The 22,026-nt window shown below is 45.2% G+C and overlaps 1 protein-coding gene across 3 annotated transcripts in view; it reads left to right on the forward strand.

Moving 5' to 3' along the window:
• FLNB (filamin B) overlaps positions 1-18,562 on the forward strand; it is a 217,114-nt gene extending 198,552 nt beyond the window's left edge. For all 3 annotated transcript variants that reach the window (XM_044302265.1, XM_044302263.1, XM_044302264.1), the window contains 8 exons: positions 2,240-2,506; positions 2,684-2,821; positions 3,608-3,723; positions 6,701-6,833; positions 6,941-7,117; positions 11,216-11,434; positions 16,005-16,208; positions 17,267-18,562. In XM_044302265.1, the coding sequence (XP_044158200.1) occupies positions 2,240-2,506; positions 2,684-2,821; positions 3,608-3,723; positions 6,701-6,833; positions 6,941-7,117; positions 11,216-11,434; positions 16,005-16,208; positions 17,267-17,454 (1,442 nt within the window). In that variant the 3' untranslated portion in view covers positions 17,455-18,562. The remainder of the gene's footprint in view (positions 1-2,239; positions 2,507-2,683; positions 2,822-3,607; positions 3,724-6,700; positions 6,834-6,940; positions 7,118-11,215; positions 11,435-16,004; positions 16,209-17,266) is intronic.
• The last annotated feature ends 3,464 nt before the right edge of the window (positions 18,563-22,026 follow it).

The raw sequence follows: 22,026 nt of genomic DNA on the forward strand, positions 1-22,026 counted from the left end.
GTAATTAATGTATAACTTCTAGAAGGAATAATAAAGGGATGGCCCAACATAGAGGCATAAGAATAGATGTTCCCGAATTATGCAATGCAATGTCAGGATTGGTGACATCAGTCTGCTCAGCTCCTCTGACACACTGCCTGCAGATTGCACTGCACTTTCATGGTTACCCTTTAAGTAGTTAAGTACATTTATATATTTTTTTTACTTGTTTTTATAGCTGTTTGCGCTCATTGATAACCTCTGTATAAATTTGCCTGTGTGTATACAATTTTCTTGTAATCTGTCCTGTACTTTCATAGTTTCTTGGTTCCTATTGGCTTTATCACGAGAGGCTCTATCACAAACTTTGCCTTTTGCGCCACCTTCTGGACAGAAGCAGATTCTTCCGTACACTCCCGCTACTCCTCTGAGCAGGGCGGCTAAGACGTTAGGTCTGGAGGAGGGTGTGTGTATAACATTGAGCATGTGTAAGAAACCAGCCGGACACTGCATGCAAACATTTTTGGGAATCTGATTGATATCCTTCTTATCCTGAAAATTATTTTTAAAGCATTACATTCATTGCTTAATCCCAATTAAATGGTTTTGCTCGTGTCCTAAATGCTTCTATATTCATGGCACCTATAAAGGTTCACTTAGCTGATTCCCGAATGACAAACCTTCATTCAGCTTCTTCTGAACATTCTTCCCCATACATGAGCAGATATTTCCCAAATTGCAAAACCATAACCGACCATGTCAGAAAATCCTTAGTGTAGTCCTTGGTCTTTGTTACCTCTGGAAAGAATGTTCTAGCAATACGAGGGGCAAACATTCAGCTGGTAAAAATTACTGTGTATGGGTGACCAAAGTCTGCATCGGGAAATCCTCTCGATGTATACCTCCGATGGATCCACAAAATGCAGTGTGACAGTAGCCACATACTCACTCACTCATATATACAGTATACACATAAATATAAATAAAATTATAAATATATCCTCTTCGTCCTTAAGGAGCACAGATATATATGTGCTGCCATTGGACTCTAGGGAAGCAAAATTACAGGAAGGCCAAATTTTCTCTTTCCTCTTTGTCCTCAGGCAGCACATATATACCATTCTGTGCTGCCTTTGGACTCAAGAAAAACAAAATTACAGGTAGAACATATAATTACATTAAATACATATATACTGTAGTTTATCACATATTTACCTTTCTGGTAAACCTGTCACATCCCAGCAATGGAGAGAAGCGATGGCGCTCAGAGCTGTTCTTTCTCTTTGAGCTGCTCTCTGCAGACTGCTTCCCACTCCCTCCTTTCTGTCAGTAATGATTAAGGCCTTTCAATGGGTCCGTTGAAAACTCTGAAAATGCACAGTTTGTCGTCCGTGATCAGTGTTTCCTGTCCGTCAAAAAAATTTTTTGACAGACAGCGGTTCGCGGACCCATTCAAGTCGATGGGTCCGTGAAAAAACACGGAGGCACATAAGATTGTCAACCGCGTCCGTGATCTGTCAGTTTTTTTCCTATAATTTTCAAGGCAAACTTGACTTCGATTTTTTTTTCACTTTTCTGGTCTGGTGATCCTCCAAAAATCAAGGAAGACACACAGAAGAAAAAACAGACCCGGAACAACGGAACCCCTTTTTGCGGACCGTGAAAAAATACTGTCATGTGCATGAGGCCTAAAGTTGCTACCTGAATAAAGTTACAACAGCCAGGAGACGCTCCAGCTGTTATAACTTTCTGCAATGGGGACAAAAGAGGGAGGGTGAAGGCAGGACTTCCAGAGACCCACATCCTGCCACTGCTTCTACACTGTAAATGCCCCAGGTGGTCCCCACCTTGCTGAACCCCTGCTGGAAATCTTGCAATAATGACACTGCAGTGCATCCCCAGGTTGTCTAGGGTTTCGGTTAGATGCCTGATAAAGGGTCTGCTTTTTTACAGAAACACGGCCACTTTTGAACAATGGCAGCCCTTCAACAACTGTGGTGGTGTTTCTAGGAAAACTCAAGACTTTTTCTTCTAATCTGGAACTACCCTTTAAGGTTCTCGTCCAATTTATAGTAATAAAAACCTAATCCATCCTCATTCAGCCTTTAAAGCCGAGTCGATGAAGCACGAGGCATGCTGGCTGCACTCAGCTTCATTTTATTTTCCCCCAGTATTGAATGCTATGCTCCTCCTTTATTTATTTTTGTAGTGGAGGCATTTTGATGATATTCACTGAGATGCCTTTACTTTGTCTCCTCAGAAATCAACATGCATGAACTGTCTGCTGAAGTCACCAGCCCCTCGGGAAGGACCGATGAGGCCGAAATAGTTGACCTTGGCCACAATACCTGTTGCGTGCGCTTTGTTCCTCAAGAGATGGGAGTGCACACCGTGAGCGTCAGATACAGAGGGGAGCACGTGCCGGGAAGTCCTTTCCAGTTTACTGTGGGGCCACTGGGAGAAGGAGGAGCTGAGAAAGTCAAGGCTGGAGGCCCTGGCCTGGAGAGAGGAGAAGCTGGTATTCCAGGTAGGAAACTGACCCATGAACATTACCCCTATTTACAGTCCATGAATGGAAAACTTCAATTCATGGGATAAGATAATGACGTCGTATGGGATTTTACGGATCTACAAAGTACTTGTGATGTTATTGAGGAAGCAGATAAGAATGAATCATGGACACTTCTCTCTTGCTTCTCTGCAGCTGAATTCAACATATGGACACGGGAAGCAGGTGCCGGGGGACTTTCCATTGCTGTCGAAGGACCAAGCAAAGCAGAGATTTCCTTTGAGGACCGGAAGGATGGATCCTGTGGGGTTTCATACGTTGTTCAAGAGCCTGGTACGTCTCAACGTCCTAATATTGTAATGCATGATGGAAATAAATCCATACGATTAGAATTGGTGCTCATTTAGATAACTGGGAGCTGTTATGATGCTGTCCCCTAGTGGTCAGCAGAATGACCTTCATTGGGGAGGGCAGCATATTCAAACTGACTGTGTGCTGAGTACAAAGAGTATTGCATCAATCACTACTGTGGACCAGGGGCGGATTGGGAACTTAAAGTGGCCCTATGTTGTAGGTGGGTTCAGACTGACAGAAGACGGGCCAAAACAAGTAGGCTGGGCCTGCAATACTGTAGTGCAGTGCAGAATACTGCCCCCGCAGAACCAAATACCACAAGGCAGCACAGAATACTGCCGCCCTCACCACAGTATTCAACTGTATCACCATCATGAGGACAGTAATACAGTGGAGTCCAGGAGGGTGCCTGCGGCCATTGAGCATCAGATCATCATATACCTGGCCTGCTGCCATCAAGAGGGCTAGGGTGGCCCCCTGGGCATCGGCCCACCAGGAAAATTTCTCTGTAGGGTCTATGACCAATGGGCCCCTGCTGTTGCATTAATTATACGTATTAGTGCCTCTAATACACTGAATTGCCATCTCCCAATAGCTATTTAGAGTGAAGCACAATGCATAGGAACTTAGCCTCATTGGGAGAAATGTTTTACATGCCGTATATAGTTAGTCATAGACCGGTTATACATAGGAAATGCTTTATATAAGGTTTTATACAGCACATATGACCATGGCGAGTAACCATACCGGCCTTCTTCATTTCAGGTGACTACGAAGTGATCATCAAGTTCAACGATGAGCATATCCCGCAAAGCCCATTCATGGTTCCGATCATCGCCCCCTCCGATGACGCCCGCCGGCTTACTGTCTCTAGTCTTCAGGTGAGGCACAAGGAAACATCTCTCCTGTCTGCCACGTGGTGACCCATTAAGTCCTTGTGTTCAAGTCTAGCAGAGAGAATGTGCGGTCTGTATCTCAGTCTCCTCCTATCGTACCGATCGCACATGTGGTGGCCCGTACAAACCGATCAGAATTCAATATTCGCTTGGCTGTAACCTGATAGGAGCAGTTGTGAATAGCAACCAATCTCCTTGCACTAGTTTTGATACATTTTTCCCGATTTATTTTTAAGATTCTTTTTTAATAAACCCCGAAATTGACAGTCCTGTATAGGCCAGTCCGTAAAAGATCAGTGGGCTTCACCTGGGGCTCTCTGCCCCGCCCACGAGGAGCTGCAGCCACCGAAGCTAGGACAGTGTATGGAGCTGAGAGCAGACAGCGCCAGTCCACTGTGTAGTGGTCATGCTGGGTTACTGCAGCCCAACCCCCATTCATTAGCTGAGCTGCAATACCTGACACAGCCCAAGAAAAACAGTGCTGCATGTCTACTTGGGCAACCCCTTTAATAAAAAAAAATCTGTAGATTTATTATTCTTATGTATTTGTGTTCCTTATACTGTAAAATAATGTATTACTGTTAGGCTCTGTTCTGCCCCCTGCCCTTCCACTTTCAAAAACTCGCCAAGCTGTTCACGGGGGCATTAATTGGTCACAGTGGCATTATGGTGTCTTTCTTGTGTTTCATTTAAAGACCTTTGACAGGTTATTTCTCGACATGCAGTTACCTGCTAAAGAGGGAGCCCAAATGTGATGGTGTAGTCACATCTGTACAGGGGGGACCTGTGCAGGGCTGGGCGGCCCAGTCCCTCTTTAGCATTTAGCTGGACATTGACGGTTTGTTGAACTAGATCTACTGTCGGGAGAGGTCAGTTGTCTTTATTACCTGCTGCATGTAGTTAGTCATTGCTTTTTTCCAGTATTGGCGCCACTCACGTCCATGGACGGCTCATACCCTCTGTAGTGATCAAGGCTCGGCTGCAATGCCAGACACAGCCCATAGGCAGCAGGAAAGGCCATTGGATGGATATGTGTGGATTTTCTTAATAAGTAATAAAAAAATAACATCCAAAAGGGTCATTGGATATGTGGGGGGTCTGATTGCCTTGACCCTCACCTATCGGTAGAAGGAGGGGGAGAAGCACTCGCATACCGCGCTCTCCTCGCTGCAGGAGATGGGCCCATAGACCTCTATTGGTCTATGGTACAATATTGAGAGTTCAATATGTGAGGAATCATCTCTCCTCGTTCTAGTGAGGGATGAAACTCCCACTAGAATACTTTTGATATGTCTCGATGACTATGCTGAAAACTCAGTGACCCTTCAAAAGATAACACGTAACTTTGTAGGAGGCTGTTTAGTGGATGCATTTACTCTCAATTTACCCCTGTTGGGGTCCATTCACACGTCCATGTGTGTTTTGCGGATCCGCAAAACACAGACACCGGCAATGTGCGTTCTGCATTTTGCGGACCGCACATCGCCGGCACTTAATAGAAAATGCCTAATCTTATCAAGAATAGGACATGTTCTATTTTTTCCGGGAACGGAATTGCGGACCCGGAAGTGCGGATCCACAATTCCGGATCCGGGCAGCACATCGTGTGGCCCCATAGAAATGAAAGGGTCCGCAATTCCGTTCCGCAAAATGCGGAACAGAATTGCGGACGGTGTGACTGGAGCCTTAAGGTATAACATAATGACGTGTCTGCTTTAGTAACTACTTGCATCCCACATATAATAACAATTCTGGAGGGTCTATTCTTATGGTTGTGTGTTGTGCCATTTCTCTATTATTCCTACTGAAGGTTTTCTGCAATGAAGGTCCAGCCGGGTGTTCCCAGTTGGGGATGTGCCCCTACACAATCTGATATTATCCATATGCTGCCATTGTCAGACTGCAAGGATACACCCCCAACTGGTAACACCCAGCTGGACCTTCATTGCAAACTGCTAGTAATTCATTCATAACTTCTAGCAGGAATAATATAGGAATGGTACAAGAATAGAGGCTCCAGAATTGCTATTTCATGTGGAATTTAAGAAGTTACTAAAACACTCAGAATTCCCTACGAAGGTTCATAGTGATGAGTTTTGTAATGTAGAAAACCAATTTAAGGTTTTGATAAGGTGAGTACAGTGTTGGTGATCTATCCTCAGGACAGGTCATCAATATCTGATCGATGGGGGTCTGACACCCGGCACCCCCGCCAATCAGCTTTTTGAAGAGGTTGCGGGAGTGGCTGCGGCCTCCACCACAGCTTACCAAGCACAGCGCCGCACATTGTATAGTGGCTGTTCTTGGAATTGCAACCTGACGCATTCACTTGAATGGGGCTGAGCTGCAACTAGACCATGTGACTAATGAACGTGACATCACTTCCCTAGGATGTGGCCTGGATGATCACTGGAACACCACGGCCTCTTCAAACCAGACCCCCACCAATTTTAAAGGGGCCGCACGGCAGTACCCCCACAGGAGGAGGAGGGTGGAGTGCCACTGTAGTGGGAAAAGAGTACCAAATCAGCCTGCGTCGTCTTCATTCACAGAATCAGGATCCCAGTGGTTGGACACCCTCTGATCCTTTTAGGATAAGATAGGATCAACCCTTTTAAGACAAGGGGTCAGGTGTGTAGATACCTGCAGGGGATAGCTATAGGGGGTGCAGAGGTACCTGATAGGGCTTAATGGCTCTCAGACGCATAGTAGGACACCAGTATTTTAAACAGCATAGGATCAAGTGGACGTCCCACCTCTGGGACCCTCACCTGCAAATGAAGAAGACCCAGCGCTAGTTTGGTGCTGCCTCCCCCCTCTGGTACAGGTTTTGCTTTGGGGCCTGTGATCTTAAAGTTACTCCCCTCCCTTAATAAATACAGGCAGCAGGTCAACCCTCTGCCCATTGACATCTCTGATTGCTATTTTATTAGATCTCTCTAATATAGATTGCAATTTTTAGGAGTCCGGCCTGAAGGCCAATCAGCCGGTGTCATTTGCCATCAGATTGAATGGCGCGAAGGGCAAGATTGATGCCAAGGTGCACAGTCCTTCGGGAGCCGTGGAGGAATGCCATGTTTCTGAGCTGGAAGCGGGTAAGGATATATTGGTATGAGAAGTCACCAATTCCCATCATAGATGAAGACCGGTCACAGGGGTCACATCGCCCTCCTCACTTCGTCGCATGGTTTTCTTTTTGCAGATAAGTATGCAGTGCGTTTCATTCCCCGGGAAAATGGCATACACACTATTGATGTCAAATTTAATGGAAGCCACGTGCCTGGCAGCCCCTTCAAGGTGCGAGTGGGAGAGCCAGGACAGGAGGGTGACCCAGCTCTTGTGACGGCGTATGGCGCTGGACTGGACAGAGGCGTTACAGGTAAGCGAGAGCCATAGGGATCAGTTCTAAAGTCTTCTACTGACAGTTATCTGTACGTGCGATGAATACATGGTGGTCATAGGCAGCAGTAAGATTTTACTCTTGAGGTGGCCAAACGCAATAGCTAGAAGTAGGGTGGTGGTTGAGCATGGGCAGACTGGGAACTTAAAGTGGCCCTGGAAAAAAAAAATTCTAAGTGGCCCCTTATTGTAGGGGAGTCCAAATTGACAGAAGGCAGGGAAAAGAGAAGTAGGCAGAGACAGGAATCCTTAGTGTAGCACAAAATACTGCCCCAGTAGAACCAAATACCATAGTGCTGCCCAAAATACCGCCCCAGCAGAACCAAATACCATAGTGCTGCCCCAAATACTGCCCCAGTAGAACCAAATACTGTAGTGCTGCCCAAAATACCGCCCTAGCAGAACCAAATACCATAGTGCTGCCCAAAATACCGCCCCAGCAGAACCAAATACCATAGTGCTGCCCAAAATACTGCCCCAGTAGAACCAAATACTATAGTGCTGCCCAAAATACTGCCCCAGCAGAACCAAATACCATAGTGCTGCCCAAAATACTGCCCCAGCAGAACCAAATACCATAGTGCTGCCCAAAATACTGCCCCAGCAGAACCAAATACCATAGTGCAGCACAAAATATTGCCCCAGCAGAACCAAATACCATAGTGCAGCACAAAATACTGCCCCAGCAGAACCAAATACCATAGTGCAGCACAATATACTGCCCCAGCAGAACCAAATACCATAGTGCAGCACAAAATACTGCCCCAGCAGTACCAAATACCATAGTGCAGCACAAAATACTGCCCCAGCAGAACCAAATACTATAGTGCTGCCCCAAAATACTGCCCCAGCAGAACCAAATACCATAGTGCAGCACAAAATACTGCCCCAACAGAACCAAATACAATAGTGCAGCACAAAATACTGCCCCAGCAGAACCAAATACCATAGTGCTGCCCAAAATACTGCCCCAGTAGAACCAAATACTATAGTGCTGCCCAAAATACTGCCCCAGCAGAACCAAATACCATAGTGCTGCCCAAAATACTGCCCCAGCAGAACCAAATACCATAGTCCTGCCCAAAATACTGCCCCAACAGAACCAAATACCATAGTGCAGCACAAAATACTGCCCCAACAGAACCAAATACTATAGTGCTGCCCAAAATACAGCCCCAGCAGAACCAAATACCATAGTGCAGCACAGAATACTGCCCCAGCAGAACCAAATACTATAGTGCAGCACAAAATACCGCCGCCCCCGCTGCAGCATTCAACTGTATCACCCTCCTGAGGATGGCGATAGATTGAATTTAGGAGGGTGCCTGCGGCCGCTGGCCAAGTGCATAAGTACCTGATGCTCCTACATTAATTAATGCTGAAAGCATCAGATCGTTATGGACCCAGCCGGCAGCCGTGAGGAGGGCACTGGGTGGCCCCCTGGGCATCAGCCCACTGGGAAATTTCCCTGTAAAGGGCACAGCTTCACACATTTGACTCCATTTTGGCCGTTAGTCGGTTAAACTGGCCGTTCATTTTCAATGACATTGGGTTGTTTCACATGAAAGATTTGCTCGCGGACTAGTGACTATCGGATGAACATTTAAACATGGCTGACAGATTCAATAATTGTCATTGGTCAATTTCACCCGATAAGCGATAGTTTTGGTTGAAATTGTCTATTTTGACCAACTTTAGACTAATGTGTATGGCCACCTGGCCATAGAAGTTGGACATACCCGGCAATTTTGGTAGGATTGGCGAAGACTTAATGGGTACGGCAGCCTCCCAACTTTCCCCAGACAGCAGATATTTGGTGGATCAGCCTTAATAAATATGAGTAGGTGTCAGGTGTCCCTGCACAGTCTAGCTGGTAACACCCATCTGGACCTTCATTGCAAACTGATAGTAGTTCATTCATAACTTCTAGCAGGAATAATAGAAGAATGGTACGAGATGGTCATAAGAATAGATGCTCCAGAATTATAATTATATGGGGAAGTTGCTAAAACAGACATGTCACAGCATCCACATTGTATCCTAAAGCTTCAACGTCACTGACTGCTTAAAGGGGTTGTCGGGGTTCAGAACTGAACCCAGGACATTTCACCTTCTCTCCCCACTCAGCCTCTCTGACATGACATGCTCCGATGCTCTCCTTTGCCCTGCGGTGAATCGCACAGGACAAGGGCTTTTTCTGGAGATCTGGTGATGTACCGGCCTCTCCATGGGTAAGCTAGGCAGAGGCATCCATGTAGCAGTGTTCTCCGGTGACATTACCAGCATTAAAGGGCTTTAGCTGCTGCACTATCCGTTTTATAGGCTAGGACAGTGCTAAAGCCTGCCAATTAGTGCCGGTGACGTCACCAGGAACACTGCTAGGCGCAGATTTTTTGAGGCACAGGGAACAAAATGCATTCACAAGAAGAATGCACAAGTTGATTCGTCTTCCAAATTTTGTGTGGAAAAGCTGCTGTTTAGCCCTATCAATCGGGGCAATACATTTGCGGCAAATCCATTGCAGAATCAGAGTTTCAGCCTTGGATTTCTACTGCGAATCCTCTTGTAAATACATGTTAGATTTACCATAAACCAATCCTGATCCGGTGACCATACCTGACTACTATCATGTGTGTAGGGTTGGTGATATTGATAATTGTTTGGCGACCCCTTCAGTTCATACTGTGTCACTGCAGTTCTCATTCCTTGCTGTTCCCTGTCTTCACAATGCACGTGATGTAAACCTAATAGGATATCAGCTCGGAGCAGACAACACTGTATTCCAGCTGGGGGGAGACATGTTAACAGATTGATGGTCTGGAAACGACGCTGCTGTCAGCCTGTGGCGCTCTGATAAGCCCTACAGCGTATTCATTGTTAGTCCTTTCTTATGCCAGCTCATTATTACAAAGCAGGTGTTCCTTATTCATACGTTTTATTTGAACCCGAACCATTGTGTCCTTGTTATGGGCCAAGGTCCATGAACAACAGAGCAGATCATGATGTTTTACAGGTAGTTTGCTCCATCCGCAAACATTTTTGGCCTTGGGCATAGGTTTTTAATTTGAAATTATACAATTATAGCTACCTTTTCAAGGGGTTCTTCCACTAATGCTAAACCTTAGATTTATAAGGAATATGGACATCGAGAGGTCTTCTGCTAGAGGCCCCCTCTACGAGCCAGAGCAGAGAGCTGCTGACACAAAGTGGCTCATGATCCAGCATATGTATTACATGGGTGGCCACCACATTTCCCCTGCAGTAGTCACTGTATGACACGGTGCAATAATACACTACCGGAAAATTGGAAAATTAAAAAAGAACACCTGGAAAATGTCTTGCGATTGAGCTGAGATTGAAAAAGTATAAACTGCTAGTGGTGCTTGGTCAATGATCAACCAACAACCAAGGTGGTGCTCTCTTTATTTTGGGTTCTGCAGCAGGGTGCATGGGAGGAACCGTTGCCCCAAACAGTTCCAGACATTCTCGATGGGCAATTGATCTGATCAGGGGAGTTGCTGGATACCCTGAAGAGCGCGTTGTGTAGCACAGGCTGTGTGTGGGCAGACGTTATTTTGTTGGAACGCCATGTCTCCTAAAAAAAAAATAGTAGGCCCTCTCCCGTCCTCCTGCAAACCCTGATGTGGCTATCAATAGCGTTCAGTGATGAAAGCAGGTTCTGCCTTAGGGGGGATCACCTTGGTTGTGTGGTCATTGTCCAAGCACCACTCACAGTTTGCACTTTGCCAGTCTCAGCTCATTCACATTAGGTTTTCCAGGTGTTCCTTTTCATTTTCCGGTAGTTTAGCCTATTATCAGCTGTTTCTGAAGCCAAAGCCTGTGATGCGTCAGGAAAACACAGATGTATCGGTGCGAGTTTGTCCTGTAGAAAGACATTGCTTCAGCCTCAATCGCCAGTCTAGGCCAAAACTGATTGTCATAAACAGCACCTGCGTTCTGCAGATGGGATCTACAGGACAGAGGTCAACACTGATCATATGGAATTCCCTAATATTACATTGGCTCCACAGGAACCACCAGAAGATCACTTGTACATTAAAATCAATTTTTTTGGCAGGTAAATTATCTGAATTCACAATCAACACTACTAAAGCAGGACCCGGGGCCCTTTCTGTCACCATCGAAGGTCCTTCAAAGGTGACCATGGAATGTAAGGAGTGTCCTGAAGGATACAGAGTGCTCTATACTCCAATGGCCCCAGGGAATTACACGATTGGAGTGAAATATGGAGGCCCCAATCACATCCTCGGCAGTCCATTCAAAGCTAAAGTAACAGGTGATTATACCATTGCGCCCTGGTTTGCAAATCCTGGTTTGAAAAATCTTGACGTTACAACCTTTTTTCTTCTTGCTCCTGACCACCCATATACATGGGGGAGAGGTGAGAACACCGCTGTCAGACTCTATCTCCCCGATGATCGGGCGGTTTAAGTCCAACTTTCTGATATTTATGGAGGACCTGTCACCACAAAATGCAATCTGCAGCAATACACTATGGACCTGTGAATGGACCCTTATAGAGCAGCAGCAGCTGAGCAGATTGATATATCGTTTTGTGGGAAAAGATGGATTAAAACATGTCATTTAATACATTTATATATCTTTTTCTCAACTTGAAGAGGACCTCTCACCTCTCCTGACATGTCTATTTTAGTACCTATTTGCATCCCCCATGTAATAACGATCCTGGAGCATCTATTCTTATGACTCTATGTTGTGCCATTTTTTTTATTATTTCTACTAGAAGTTATGAATGAATTACTAGCAGTCTGCAGTAAGGGTACAGAGGGGTGTTACCAGTTGGTGATGTGTCTCTGCAAGTGTCTGACTCTATCCAATCTGTGCTGCCATTGTCAGACTCTGCAGGGACACCCCCCAAACTGGTAACACCCATCTGTACCCTTACTGCAGACTGCTAGCAATTTGTTCATAACTACTAGTAGAAATAATAAAGCAATGGCACAACATGGAGCCGTAAGAATAGATACTCCAGAACTGTTATTACATGGGGAATGCAGGCATGTCAGGATAGGTGACAGGTCCTCTTTAAGACCACCCCCATGTACAGTTATCAGCAACTGACAGCAATCTCTGTATACACACTTACACAGAGAATGCTATCAATCACTGATACCACCTCCCTTGTGTACTGAGAGCTGTTCACAGAGGTGGTCTTAGGTTAGAAAAAACAGACAGAGATATAAAGCTATAAATTACAATTTATACTGAAGACTGTCTGCAGATTGCACTGCATTTCACGGTGACATCCCTGACATCGGCCACCATACGTATCAGCAGGACTGGACAATACATATATTAATGGGTATGGCCGGCTGTAGCTTCTGTTGGCCTGTTGATTTTATTCAGCCTAGCAGATGACTAAGGAGCCACATAACTCGGCAACTGCAGAAACCAATAGAGTACTTATAATAAAAAAGCAACTCATGATTAGTAATGTATCCATGGCATCATAAAAAAGAGAGCGTGTCCTTTCTTTATAATCACACTTAGGATCTGGAAAACTTAAAGGATTGCCCGGGCGTTAAATACTGATGACCTGTGCTCAGGATAGGTGATTAATATCTGATGGGTGGGGGCCCGGCTCCTAGCACCTCCACCAATCGCCTGTTTGACGGGTCTGCAATGCTCGGGCAAGCGCTGCCTATTCTTGCTCTGCTTTTGGCGTCACATGGCCTTTCTACAGCTCAGTCCCCTTCAAGTGAATGGGACTCTGCTGCATTAAAAAGCACAACCGCTATGCAATGTAAGGCGCTGTGCTTGGTATACTATGCAGGTGCTGCGTCCTCAGCTAATCAGTGGGGGTGCCAGGAGTCAGACCCCTACCGATAAGATATTGATTTCAGTTTAAACATGTAGTCATGCAGCTCCTGTGTCATATGTGACGTAGGGCATTGTACATGTAGTGAGCAGTGAATACTTTGAATAGAAGGGTGTCCTATCCAACAGCGCAGGACTTGCATAAACAGGGTTAGACTGGCCCATCCGGTGGACCCAGGCTCTGATACCATAATGGACCCCAAAGATCCAAGAGAAAAGCCCATTTGGCTTCCTTTAGAACCAATTATTTTCACCTTTGGAGCCAGTTTTTTATTTTTTTATTCAAAAACCGATGAAACTTTATTGATGATAAAGGGGTTTGGCCCTAGGAACCCCAGTCTGACACTGTACGTGAAGGTTATCTTTTTCCATAAAGACATAATATATGTTAACTGTCATTGTCCTACTACAGATTATTTTACACCGATCCTACCCTGGTTTATAGTCCAGAGCTGCATTCACTGTTCTGCTAGTGGCTGTTGGAAACTGCTGATAAATTTATCACGCTCCTTTTTAACTAAACTTCTATAGTATTAGAAGGAAAGTTATGCATTACGTTGCCTGCTGTAAAGACGACGCTTGCAAAAAAATACTAGATTTTTGTACTTAACGTAAACTTTCTCTTCTGTTCATTAGGGGACACAGGCATTGACCATGGGTATAGCTGCTGCCGCTAGGAGATGGACACTAAGCACAAAGGTGTGAGCTCCTTCCCTTCAGCTATATCCTTCATACAGGGACTAAGCTAAATCAGTTAGTGCAAAAGCAGTAGGCGAAGCAACACAAAAAAATCACACCATGTACAAACCAGGAACCACACAGGCCAGCAAATGCCCAAAAACATGAGAATGGGTGGGAGCTGTGTCCCCCAATGAACGGAAGAGAAACCGATTTTATAGTAAGTACAAGAATCTAGTTTTCTCATCCGTATCATTGGGGGACACAGGCTTGACCATGGAACGTTACAGAGCAGTCCCCGCGGCGGGCCTAACGAGAAACCCTCCTGCCAATCAGAGAACCGCCGTCTGCAAAACTCTACACTCCAGAGATGCGTCAGCAGACCCAAAAGTGTGTACCCTATAAAATTTGGAAAAGGTGTGCAAAGACGACCAGGTCGCCGCCTTGCACACCTGAAGGGCCGAAGCCCCGTGATGCACCGCCCCAGAGGCCCCCACTGCCCAAGCAGAATAAGTAGTCACCCGGAAGGATGGAGCCCAGCCCTTAAGGCGGTACACTCACACAATGGACGTCTTCGACGCTGCCAGCCCCGTCTTGGCCCCTCTGGAATAACAAGGGAATCTGTCCGCTGGAAAGATGCCGACTGGGACAGATAGACTCGAACGGCCCGTACCAAATCCAGAGTATGGAGCGACCGCTCCCGAGGATGAGACTGTTCTCCCTTCATTTTGTCAGGAACCAATCTCCTCATTTAGATGGAATGCCGATACCACTTTCGGAAGGAAGGACTGAACAGGCCAAAGGACTACCTTATCCTGATGGAGGATCAGGAAAGGCGACCGACATGACAGAGCTGCGAGTTCAGACACCCTCCGGATAGAAGTGATTGCCACCAAAAAAGCCACCTTGTAAGACGGGAAGCGAAGCAACACCTGCTGCAAAGGCTCAAACGGTGAAGATTAAGATCCCAAGGGTCCAACGGAGGACGGAGAGGGGGCGCAGCATGCGCCACCCCTGCAGAAAAGTCTGAACCGCCAAAAGCGAAGCTAAATTCCGCTGAAAAAGAATGGAGAGAGCCAACACTTGCCCTTTGAGGGAGCTGAGAGCGAGCCCCAAGTACATTCCTGACTGCAGGAAAGCCAAGAGCCGCAGCAAAGAGAACCAAACAGGAGACAGCTGTAGCAACCCTAAATTTGGGTGGAAGATCGGCGACTGATACAGGAGGTCCTCCCGAAGAGGAAGGCGCCATGGCTCTTCGGCCAGGAGGGTGACCAGAGACGCATGCCACACCAGGCGTGGCCAATCGGGGGCCACAAGAATGACGGGCAGTCCTTTGGACCTGGTCCTCCGGAGGAGACGCGGAATGAGAGCAGGAGGCGGGAACACGTAGGGAAGAGTGAACGGAATCACGAGCACGTCGCACGCCAGGGCCAAGGGGTCTCCTGGACCGCGCGACGAAGTCCTCGACCTTGTTGCCTTACAGACACTAAGCTAATAACGGATTTAGCTTGGTCCCTGTAGGAAGGGTAAAGATGAAGGGGAGGAGCTTACACTGCTTTGTGCTTAGTGTCCTCCTCCTAGTAGCAACAGCTATTCCCGTGGTCAAGCCTTGTGTCCCCCAATAATGTGGATGACAAATTCAAATAACCGGCGCAGGCTCTGACCAGTGAGCAAGAGAAGCTGAGAGATTTCAGCTCTGAAGCATCCAGAATTGTGAAGGCAGCTATGAACTATGTTACAGACTGTAATGCTGCAGGAGTACAAGATTAGGAAAGCAATGTTTTTGTAGAAAATGACAATCCTAAAATTGTGTTATGTTCATGGTCTGTAAGCCGTAGTCACAGTTTCTATTGAGCCGTGCATCTCAACCGCCCCATTGTTTCAGGAGATTGTCCCATGACAAGGACGGCCTACAATGCGATTCGGATATTGGTAGATATGAGTAAAATTATTTATTAAAATTTGCCCAAACTTGCTGTAATACTGCTTTGAATACGTTTGTTATTTAGGTCAGTTACCCCCTTTATGGCATGAGGGGATGGAGGTGCAAAGTGTTTCTCTTCAGGAAGGTAATAGAGAACATGGACTGTACTAAAATGCGTTAACACATCTTATGTGTTGTAGTAATGTCCGATTACAAGATGCCAAAATAACGGCCTAACCACAGCTGCCCGTAATGCTGTAACCTGTACGCTGCGCAATGCGGTTTAACAGGAGTAACTGATGTGAAGCTTTATGTTTGATGTGTCTTGATCTAAGTGTTTGATGTATCTTTTTAATTTTCCCTTTATTCTGAGTATTAACTGTGTGTCCCATCTCTAATTCTGTAGGTCAGCGACTAGTCAGTGTTGGCGGTGTCAGTGAGACGTCATCGATAATCGTGCAGTCCGTCACTCGCGCCTCCACAGAGACCGTATACAGTGCGCTGCCTAGGTTTGCTTCAGACGCCAGTAAAGTCACATCCAAAGGAGCAGGTCTGTCGAAAGCCTACTTGGGCCAGAAGAGCAGCTTCACTGTAGACTGCAGTAAAGCAGGTGAGCATTTAGTCAGATGCTTAAAGGGGTTATCCAGTAAAATTTAATGATGACCTATCCTCAGGATAGGTCATCATTATCAGATCGGCGGAGGTGTTAAGGGGAGCCACCGCTCACCAGAGCTCTGGCCGGGATCTCTCCCAAGCACAGCGCCAAACATAGTATAGTGGCAGTGCTTGGTATTGCAGCCCATTCACTTCAATGGGGCTGAGGCGCAACCAGGCCATGTGAATAGGATATGTTATCAGTATGAGATTGACGGTGGTGCGACTCCTGCCAATCAGCTGTTTGAGGAGGCCGGTGAGCACAGCAGCTTACCAAGCACAGCGCTATCCATTGAATAGTGGCCGTGTCTGGTGTTGCAGCTCAGCCCTATTTACTTGAATGGGACTGAACTACACCGATTAACATGATGTCACAGGCCTAGGAAGAGGCCGTATCTCTTCAAAAAGCAGGTCAGCAGAGGTGCCGTGAGTCGGACCCCCACCAGTCTGAAATTAATGACCTGTCCTGAGGCTAGGTCACCAATATCAAAATTTCAGACAGCCTCCTTAAAGAGCTTTTACCCTTGAATGTATGTGCCCACTGAACCCGCCACTCTCGGGTGCTTTATAAGAATGATATTACCTGTCTGACCTCTATTGAGAGGATTATGGGGCAGGACCAGCCTGAGAAATGTGCAACCTGTATCTCCTCACCTATCATGACCAAAGGGGTCACCATTGGCATCGATGGCCTGGGCACTTTTGCACCCTTTATCTCAAACTTGATGGCTGAACCTATTGCCAGGCAACTGCACAGAATGTGGTTTTATTCCCTAGGGGCACTATATGATATGGTCTACCTTACCAGAAGAGGTTGCATTGATAGAAGGTATTGCACATGGGTACCATCCAACCCAAGGTTGGCTTTGACTTGGACATTCGTTTGAAGTGGTGGAAGCTAGGACAGGTGGTTACATCTCCTACCTTCCCAAAATGACATTACCCTCATAGAAATGTCTGAAATTATTGGAGTTTGCACAGTTGGAACCTAATTTCTACAATTTTTCTCCCCAGGTTCTAACATGCTATTAGTTGGTGTACATGGGCCCACAATACCTTGTGAGGAGGTCTCCGTAAAACATCTTGGAAGTAAGCAATATAACGTCTTCTACCACGTCAAGGAGAAAGGAGATTACACTCTGGTTGTAAAGTGGGGAGAGGAACACATCCCTGGCAGCCCCTTCCATGTCACCGTCCCATAATGTAGAGAACCTCCCAAATCGGGATTCAGCAAGGAGAAGAGATTGTCGTCATTTGATCGCGCGGAGCTGACATCTGCAGATTGTATGAAGTGGAAAGACTTCCAGTGTAATTTTATATGTGACTTTTTTTATACTAGGGAATTGGAAAATTTGTATGTGTGTTTTAGGTGTCCATTTGGTAATTTAATAGCAAATCTCTACTGCTGGAAGGGCTTATTATTTATACTTGTCGATATTGTGTAACTCCTCCGATGCCAAGTAGAATAACCTGTTCCTGGTAAATTGAATGAATCATTTAAGAAGGGGACCAATGACATTTGTCTAAGGATCAATATGAAATAAAACTGGAATTATTTCCTGACTATTCGATATGTAATAGAACTACTGATTGCCCCAGCTTGTATTCCTCAGCCTAACGTTCGGTCAAGGAAAGTAGTGAGAAGTCTGGTACTTTCTTTATTAGCGCCTGTTGCTCACTGTTCAGTCATTGGGATGAGCAGTAAAAAGTTTATTTTAATTTTTTTTTAAATTTCACAATACCATTGAAGTGATAGGAGTTTCTCAGTGACACTAAATTATAGTCCGGATTAATCTCGGCCCTTAACATTTTAGAGGAATGTGCATTTTTGCTTTTGTTTTTGGACTAAAACCACCAATTTACTATTGTCTTTTTCTGAAATGAAAAATAAATAAAAATCAGCACTTAAAGGGGTTGGCCTATCTCAGGCATTGATGACATATCGCTAGTATATGCCATCCGGGTGAGATAGGTGCTGGTCCCGCTCCTTTCTCCAGAGCAGGGCCTCCAAAGTGAAGAAGATAACTCCGCGCCTGTGCGAAGTGCACTCTTTTCACTTCTATGGGAGTTCTGAAACTCCTATAGTGTTGAATGGACAATGCACTGTGTGTGCTCAGCTATTTTTGGAACCAGCCTTGAAGGGGAAAATAGCCACGCTTGCACAGAGTGCTCTCCTTAACTTTAGGGGATCCTTTCTGGAGATACAGTAGGAGCAGGGGCGTAGATAAAGGCTCATGGGCCCTGGTGCAAAAGTTCAGCTTGGGCCCCCCTTCCCTCAGTGCTTTGTGGCCAGGGAAGAGGGGCCCAAGATGGCTGAGGCAAAAATTGAAACGGCACCTCCCCCCCCCCCCCCCCCATGTCAAATTCTCGACCTAACCCCTTCCTTCCAGCCAGATTAACAGTGTAACTTGACCAGCATGCACTTTCTATAATACTAGTGTCGTCTTATGTGGCAAAAGGGTCTTTGGGCCCCCTCAGGCTCCTGGGCCTGGTAGCGACTGCTACCTCTGCACCCCCTATAGCTACGCCCCTGAGTAGGAGCCAGTCCTAGAGGTGGAACCTGCACCTGTCTGACATTGATAGCATAAGCTGACAATGTGCCATCAATATCTGAGATGGGCCATCCCCTTTAAATGACTGTTACTAAGGCCTCGTGCAGATCAACATATTAGGGCTCTGTATAACCTCCTATGGGTACAGTATTATGGCTGAGTACAATTAAAAGTCTATGGGACCATACTATACTTCCCATACGTGGCATGCTCCATTGGATGCCATATTGCAGAAATATCCGGAGTGATAGTTCCACCTGTGACGGAATGATAATACATTTTAATACATGAGGATTCTGTTGCAGATTTGCCACAGATTTCACCCTATACATTGGAAAGGGGAAAATCTGCTTGGAAAATCTGCACCACAAGTCCATTTCTGTGGCAGATATTTCCAGAAGCATCTGTACGAGTTTTAAAAAAAAATTAAAATAAAAATCTCATCTGCTTTGCTGCTAAAATACATAATACAGTTTGGCTTGTCTACCTGCAAATCCAGGTGTAAAATCATCAGTGCATCACCACAAGTGTGAACATACCCTTAAAAGTTTTTCTGAGATTTTAATACTGATGATCTATCCTCTGGATCTGATCGTTGGGGGTCCGACACCTGGTCACCCCCGCCTGATCAGCTGTTTGAGAAGGCAATGGGGCTCCCGTGAGTGCCGCGGCCTTCTCCGTGCTTAGCAAGCACAGTGACGTATATTGTATAGCAGCTGTGCTTGGTATTGCAGCTCAGCCCCATTAGGCCACGTAAATGATGAACGTGACATCACTGGCCTAGAAAAGCAGAGAGAAGGCCATGGCGCTCAGAGGCGCACCTAGGGTTGTTGCGGGTATCGAAATATTGATACCCAATCGATACTTTTGTCCCGGTATCGATACGATACTGGGATTTGACATTTATCGATACTAGGCTGCGCTACTGCGCAGCCTAGCATCACAGAACATGAGCGCGCTGCTGTCAGCGCGCACAGTGTTCTCCTCAGCAACACAGGGGAGAAGGATTCGCTCTCTCCCTCCCCCCTGTCCCGCTGCTGCTGCCAATAAGAAGAGAGAGGGGCGGGCGCACTGCGCCACAAATGAAAGTTAACGTTTAATACAAATACAGGTGCCTGCAGCAGCATCACATAGCTGCGATCAGCGGCAGTTAACCCCTCAGGGGTGGGTCCCAGCTTTGTGATTCTGCTGCAGGCACCCGCCTCCTTTATTAAAGGTTAATTATCATTGGTGGTGCAGTGCATCCTCCCTCCTCCCTAGTATTAAAATCATTGTTGGCAGTGGCCACAGGGTCCCCTCCCCTCCTCCTCATTGGTGGCAGTGGCAGCTTCTGATCAGCAGCCCTAGCTTTGTAATTCTGGGGCTCCGATCAGTTACCATGGCAGCCAGGATGCTACTGAAGCCCTGGCTGCTATGGTAAGCTCCCTGCTGCTGTGTGCACAGGGCAGCAGGGAGAGTGTGAGATCCCATTCGCTCTAATAGAGCTCTACTAGGGTGAATAAGAAAAGTGATAAAAAGATCCCAGGTTCTAACCCCTAATAGTTATTAAATAAAAAGTAAACAAAAAAAAGTAAAAACAAAAACAAATTATTAGTATAAATCACCCCCTTTCCCAATTTTACATATAAAATATATAAACAATAAATAAACATATCACATATCACCATGTCCGAAAAGTCCAAACTATTAAAATATAAAAAAAATCTCCTAATGCGGTGAACGCCGGCACAGAAAAAAAAGAATTTTTTTTAAATGCGGAATGCACATTTTTTTGGGGTGTTTTATTTTTTTCACGTGGTATCGAATGGTAACAAGTATCGCAATACTTTTTTATGGTATCGAAATCGAATCAAAATTTTGGTATCGCAACAACCCTAGGAGCACCACTGCTGATCGGATCTCGGATACGGATGACCTATCCTGAGTAAAGATGATCAGTATGGAAATCTTGGAAAACCCCTTTAAGGTTCCACTGTTTACAGATGAGATGCGTTAGGTCACATACCGTATACTGTAGGTCCATATATTTCTTTTCAGAAACATGCATGCATCTCGCCATTTGAAAAGGGAATTTTTTTTCCTCTCATTGGATCAATTTCAATTTTTCTTTAGAAATATATGGACCTAACATAGAATGAAATTACAGCCATTTATAAGTGCTCAGTCAATAAATGTAATTGTTGAAAAAAAAATTTTTTTTTGCCTCCTCAGCCCCTTCCAGATATCACATTAATATTGTACCACCCATGGTGCTTAATTTATGTAGTTTGTTTTAATTTTTATTATTATTATTGGTAGGTCATATCAATTACAATTCTTATCAGCCAAAGCTATTTCTTCTCCATGGCTTACTGCATATGGAGACATCTGGGATATAGAATCAATCTTTATTAATTGGATACCAGATATGGTCAATTCATAGTGACATTTGTATTGTGAACTCCCTGAGGGTTGCAGATCATGTTTTTAGGCTATTCTGTAAACTATTTGGTGGGTGCAGTAAAGCATGTTAACCTGATCACAAAACTAAAATATCAAAATACTACCTTGTAACCTGATGACTATGTATAGGAATAAGCTGCATTTACCAGATATGAGCACAAATGGGGGAAAAAACAAGGTTAACCCAGGTGTGTGCATTGTGTAGGTACCCATTGCGGTTCCTCAAATTTCTTTATTCATGTAGAAAATCTTAAGGTAAATCTTTTCATGGGAGGTTTTCAATGATAAAACAGAGTCCTTTTTTAACAAATGAAATGTATTTTGTTTTGTATGTAAAATATCTTTAAAGCAAAATGTTATAAACTTTTCTAGAAAATTCTGTATGTTTTTAACACTATTTTGGAAACCCTATAAAGCAGAACTAGATAGAAGCTTTTTACTGTGCATTGTGCCTCACTGTGAGCTCACTACTTTGTAAGCCCCAAACAGAGAAACCAATAAACTGGAATAAATTGTTTAGTATCAAATGCAAAAACTCTTGGGTGTATATTTGTGTTCAACTTTTTAACTAATATAAAATTAAATCTATGGGGTAAATTTATTAAAAATGCTGGTCCTGATATCCCCATGCACTGCCAGAGGCTGTGCTTAATTAATGACTAGGTGCACTCCTCATCATAAATTAGGTGCAGCCTCTGAAAATCCATGCTCCTAAACTAAAATCTATAACAACCCCTGGCGAAGAAGAAAATAAATATGCTGGGGCCGCTGGCTCCACGC

Source organism: Bufo gargarizans, chromosome 7 (assembly GCF_014858855.1).
Source record: "Bufo gargarizans isolate SCDJY-AF-19 chromosome 7, ASM1485885v1, whole genome shotgun sequence".
NCBI lineage: Eukaryota > Metazoa > Chordata > Amphibia > Anura > Bufonidae > Bufo > Bufo gargarizans.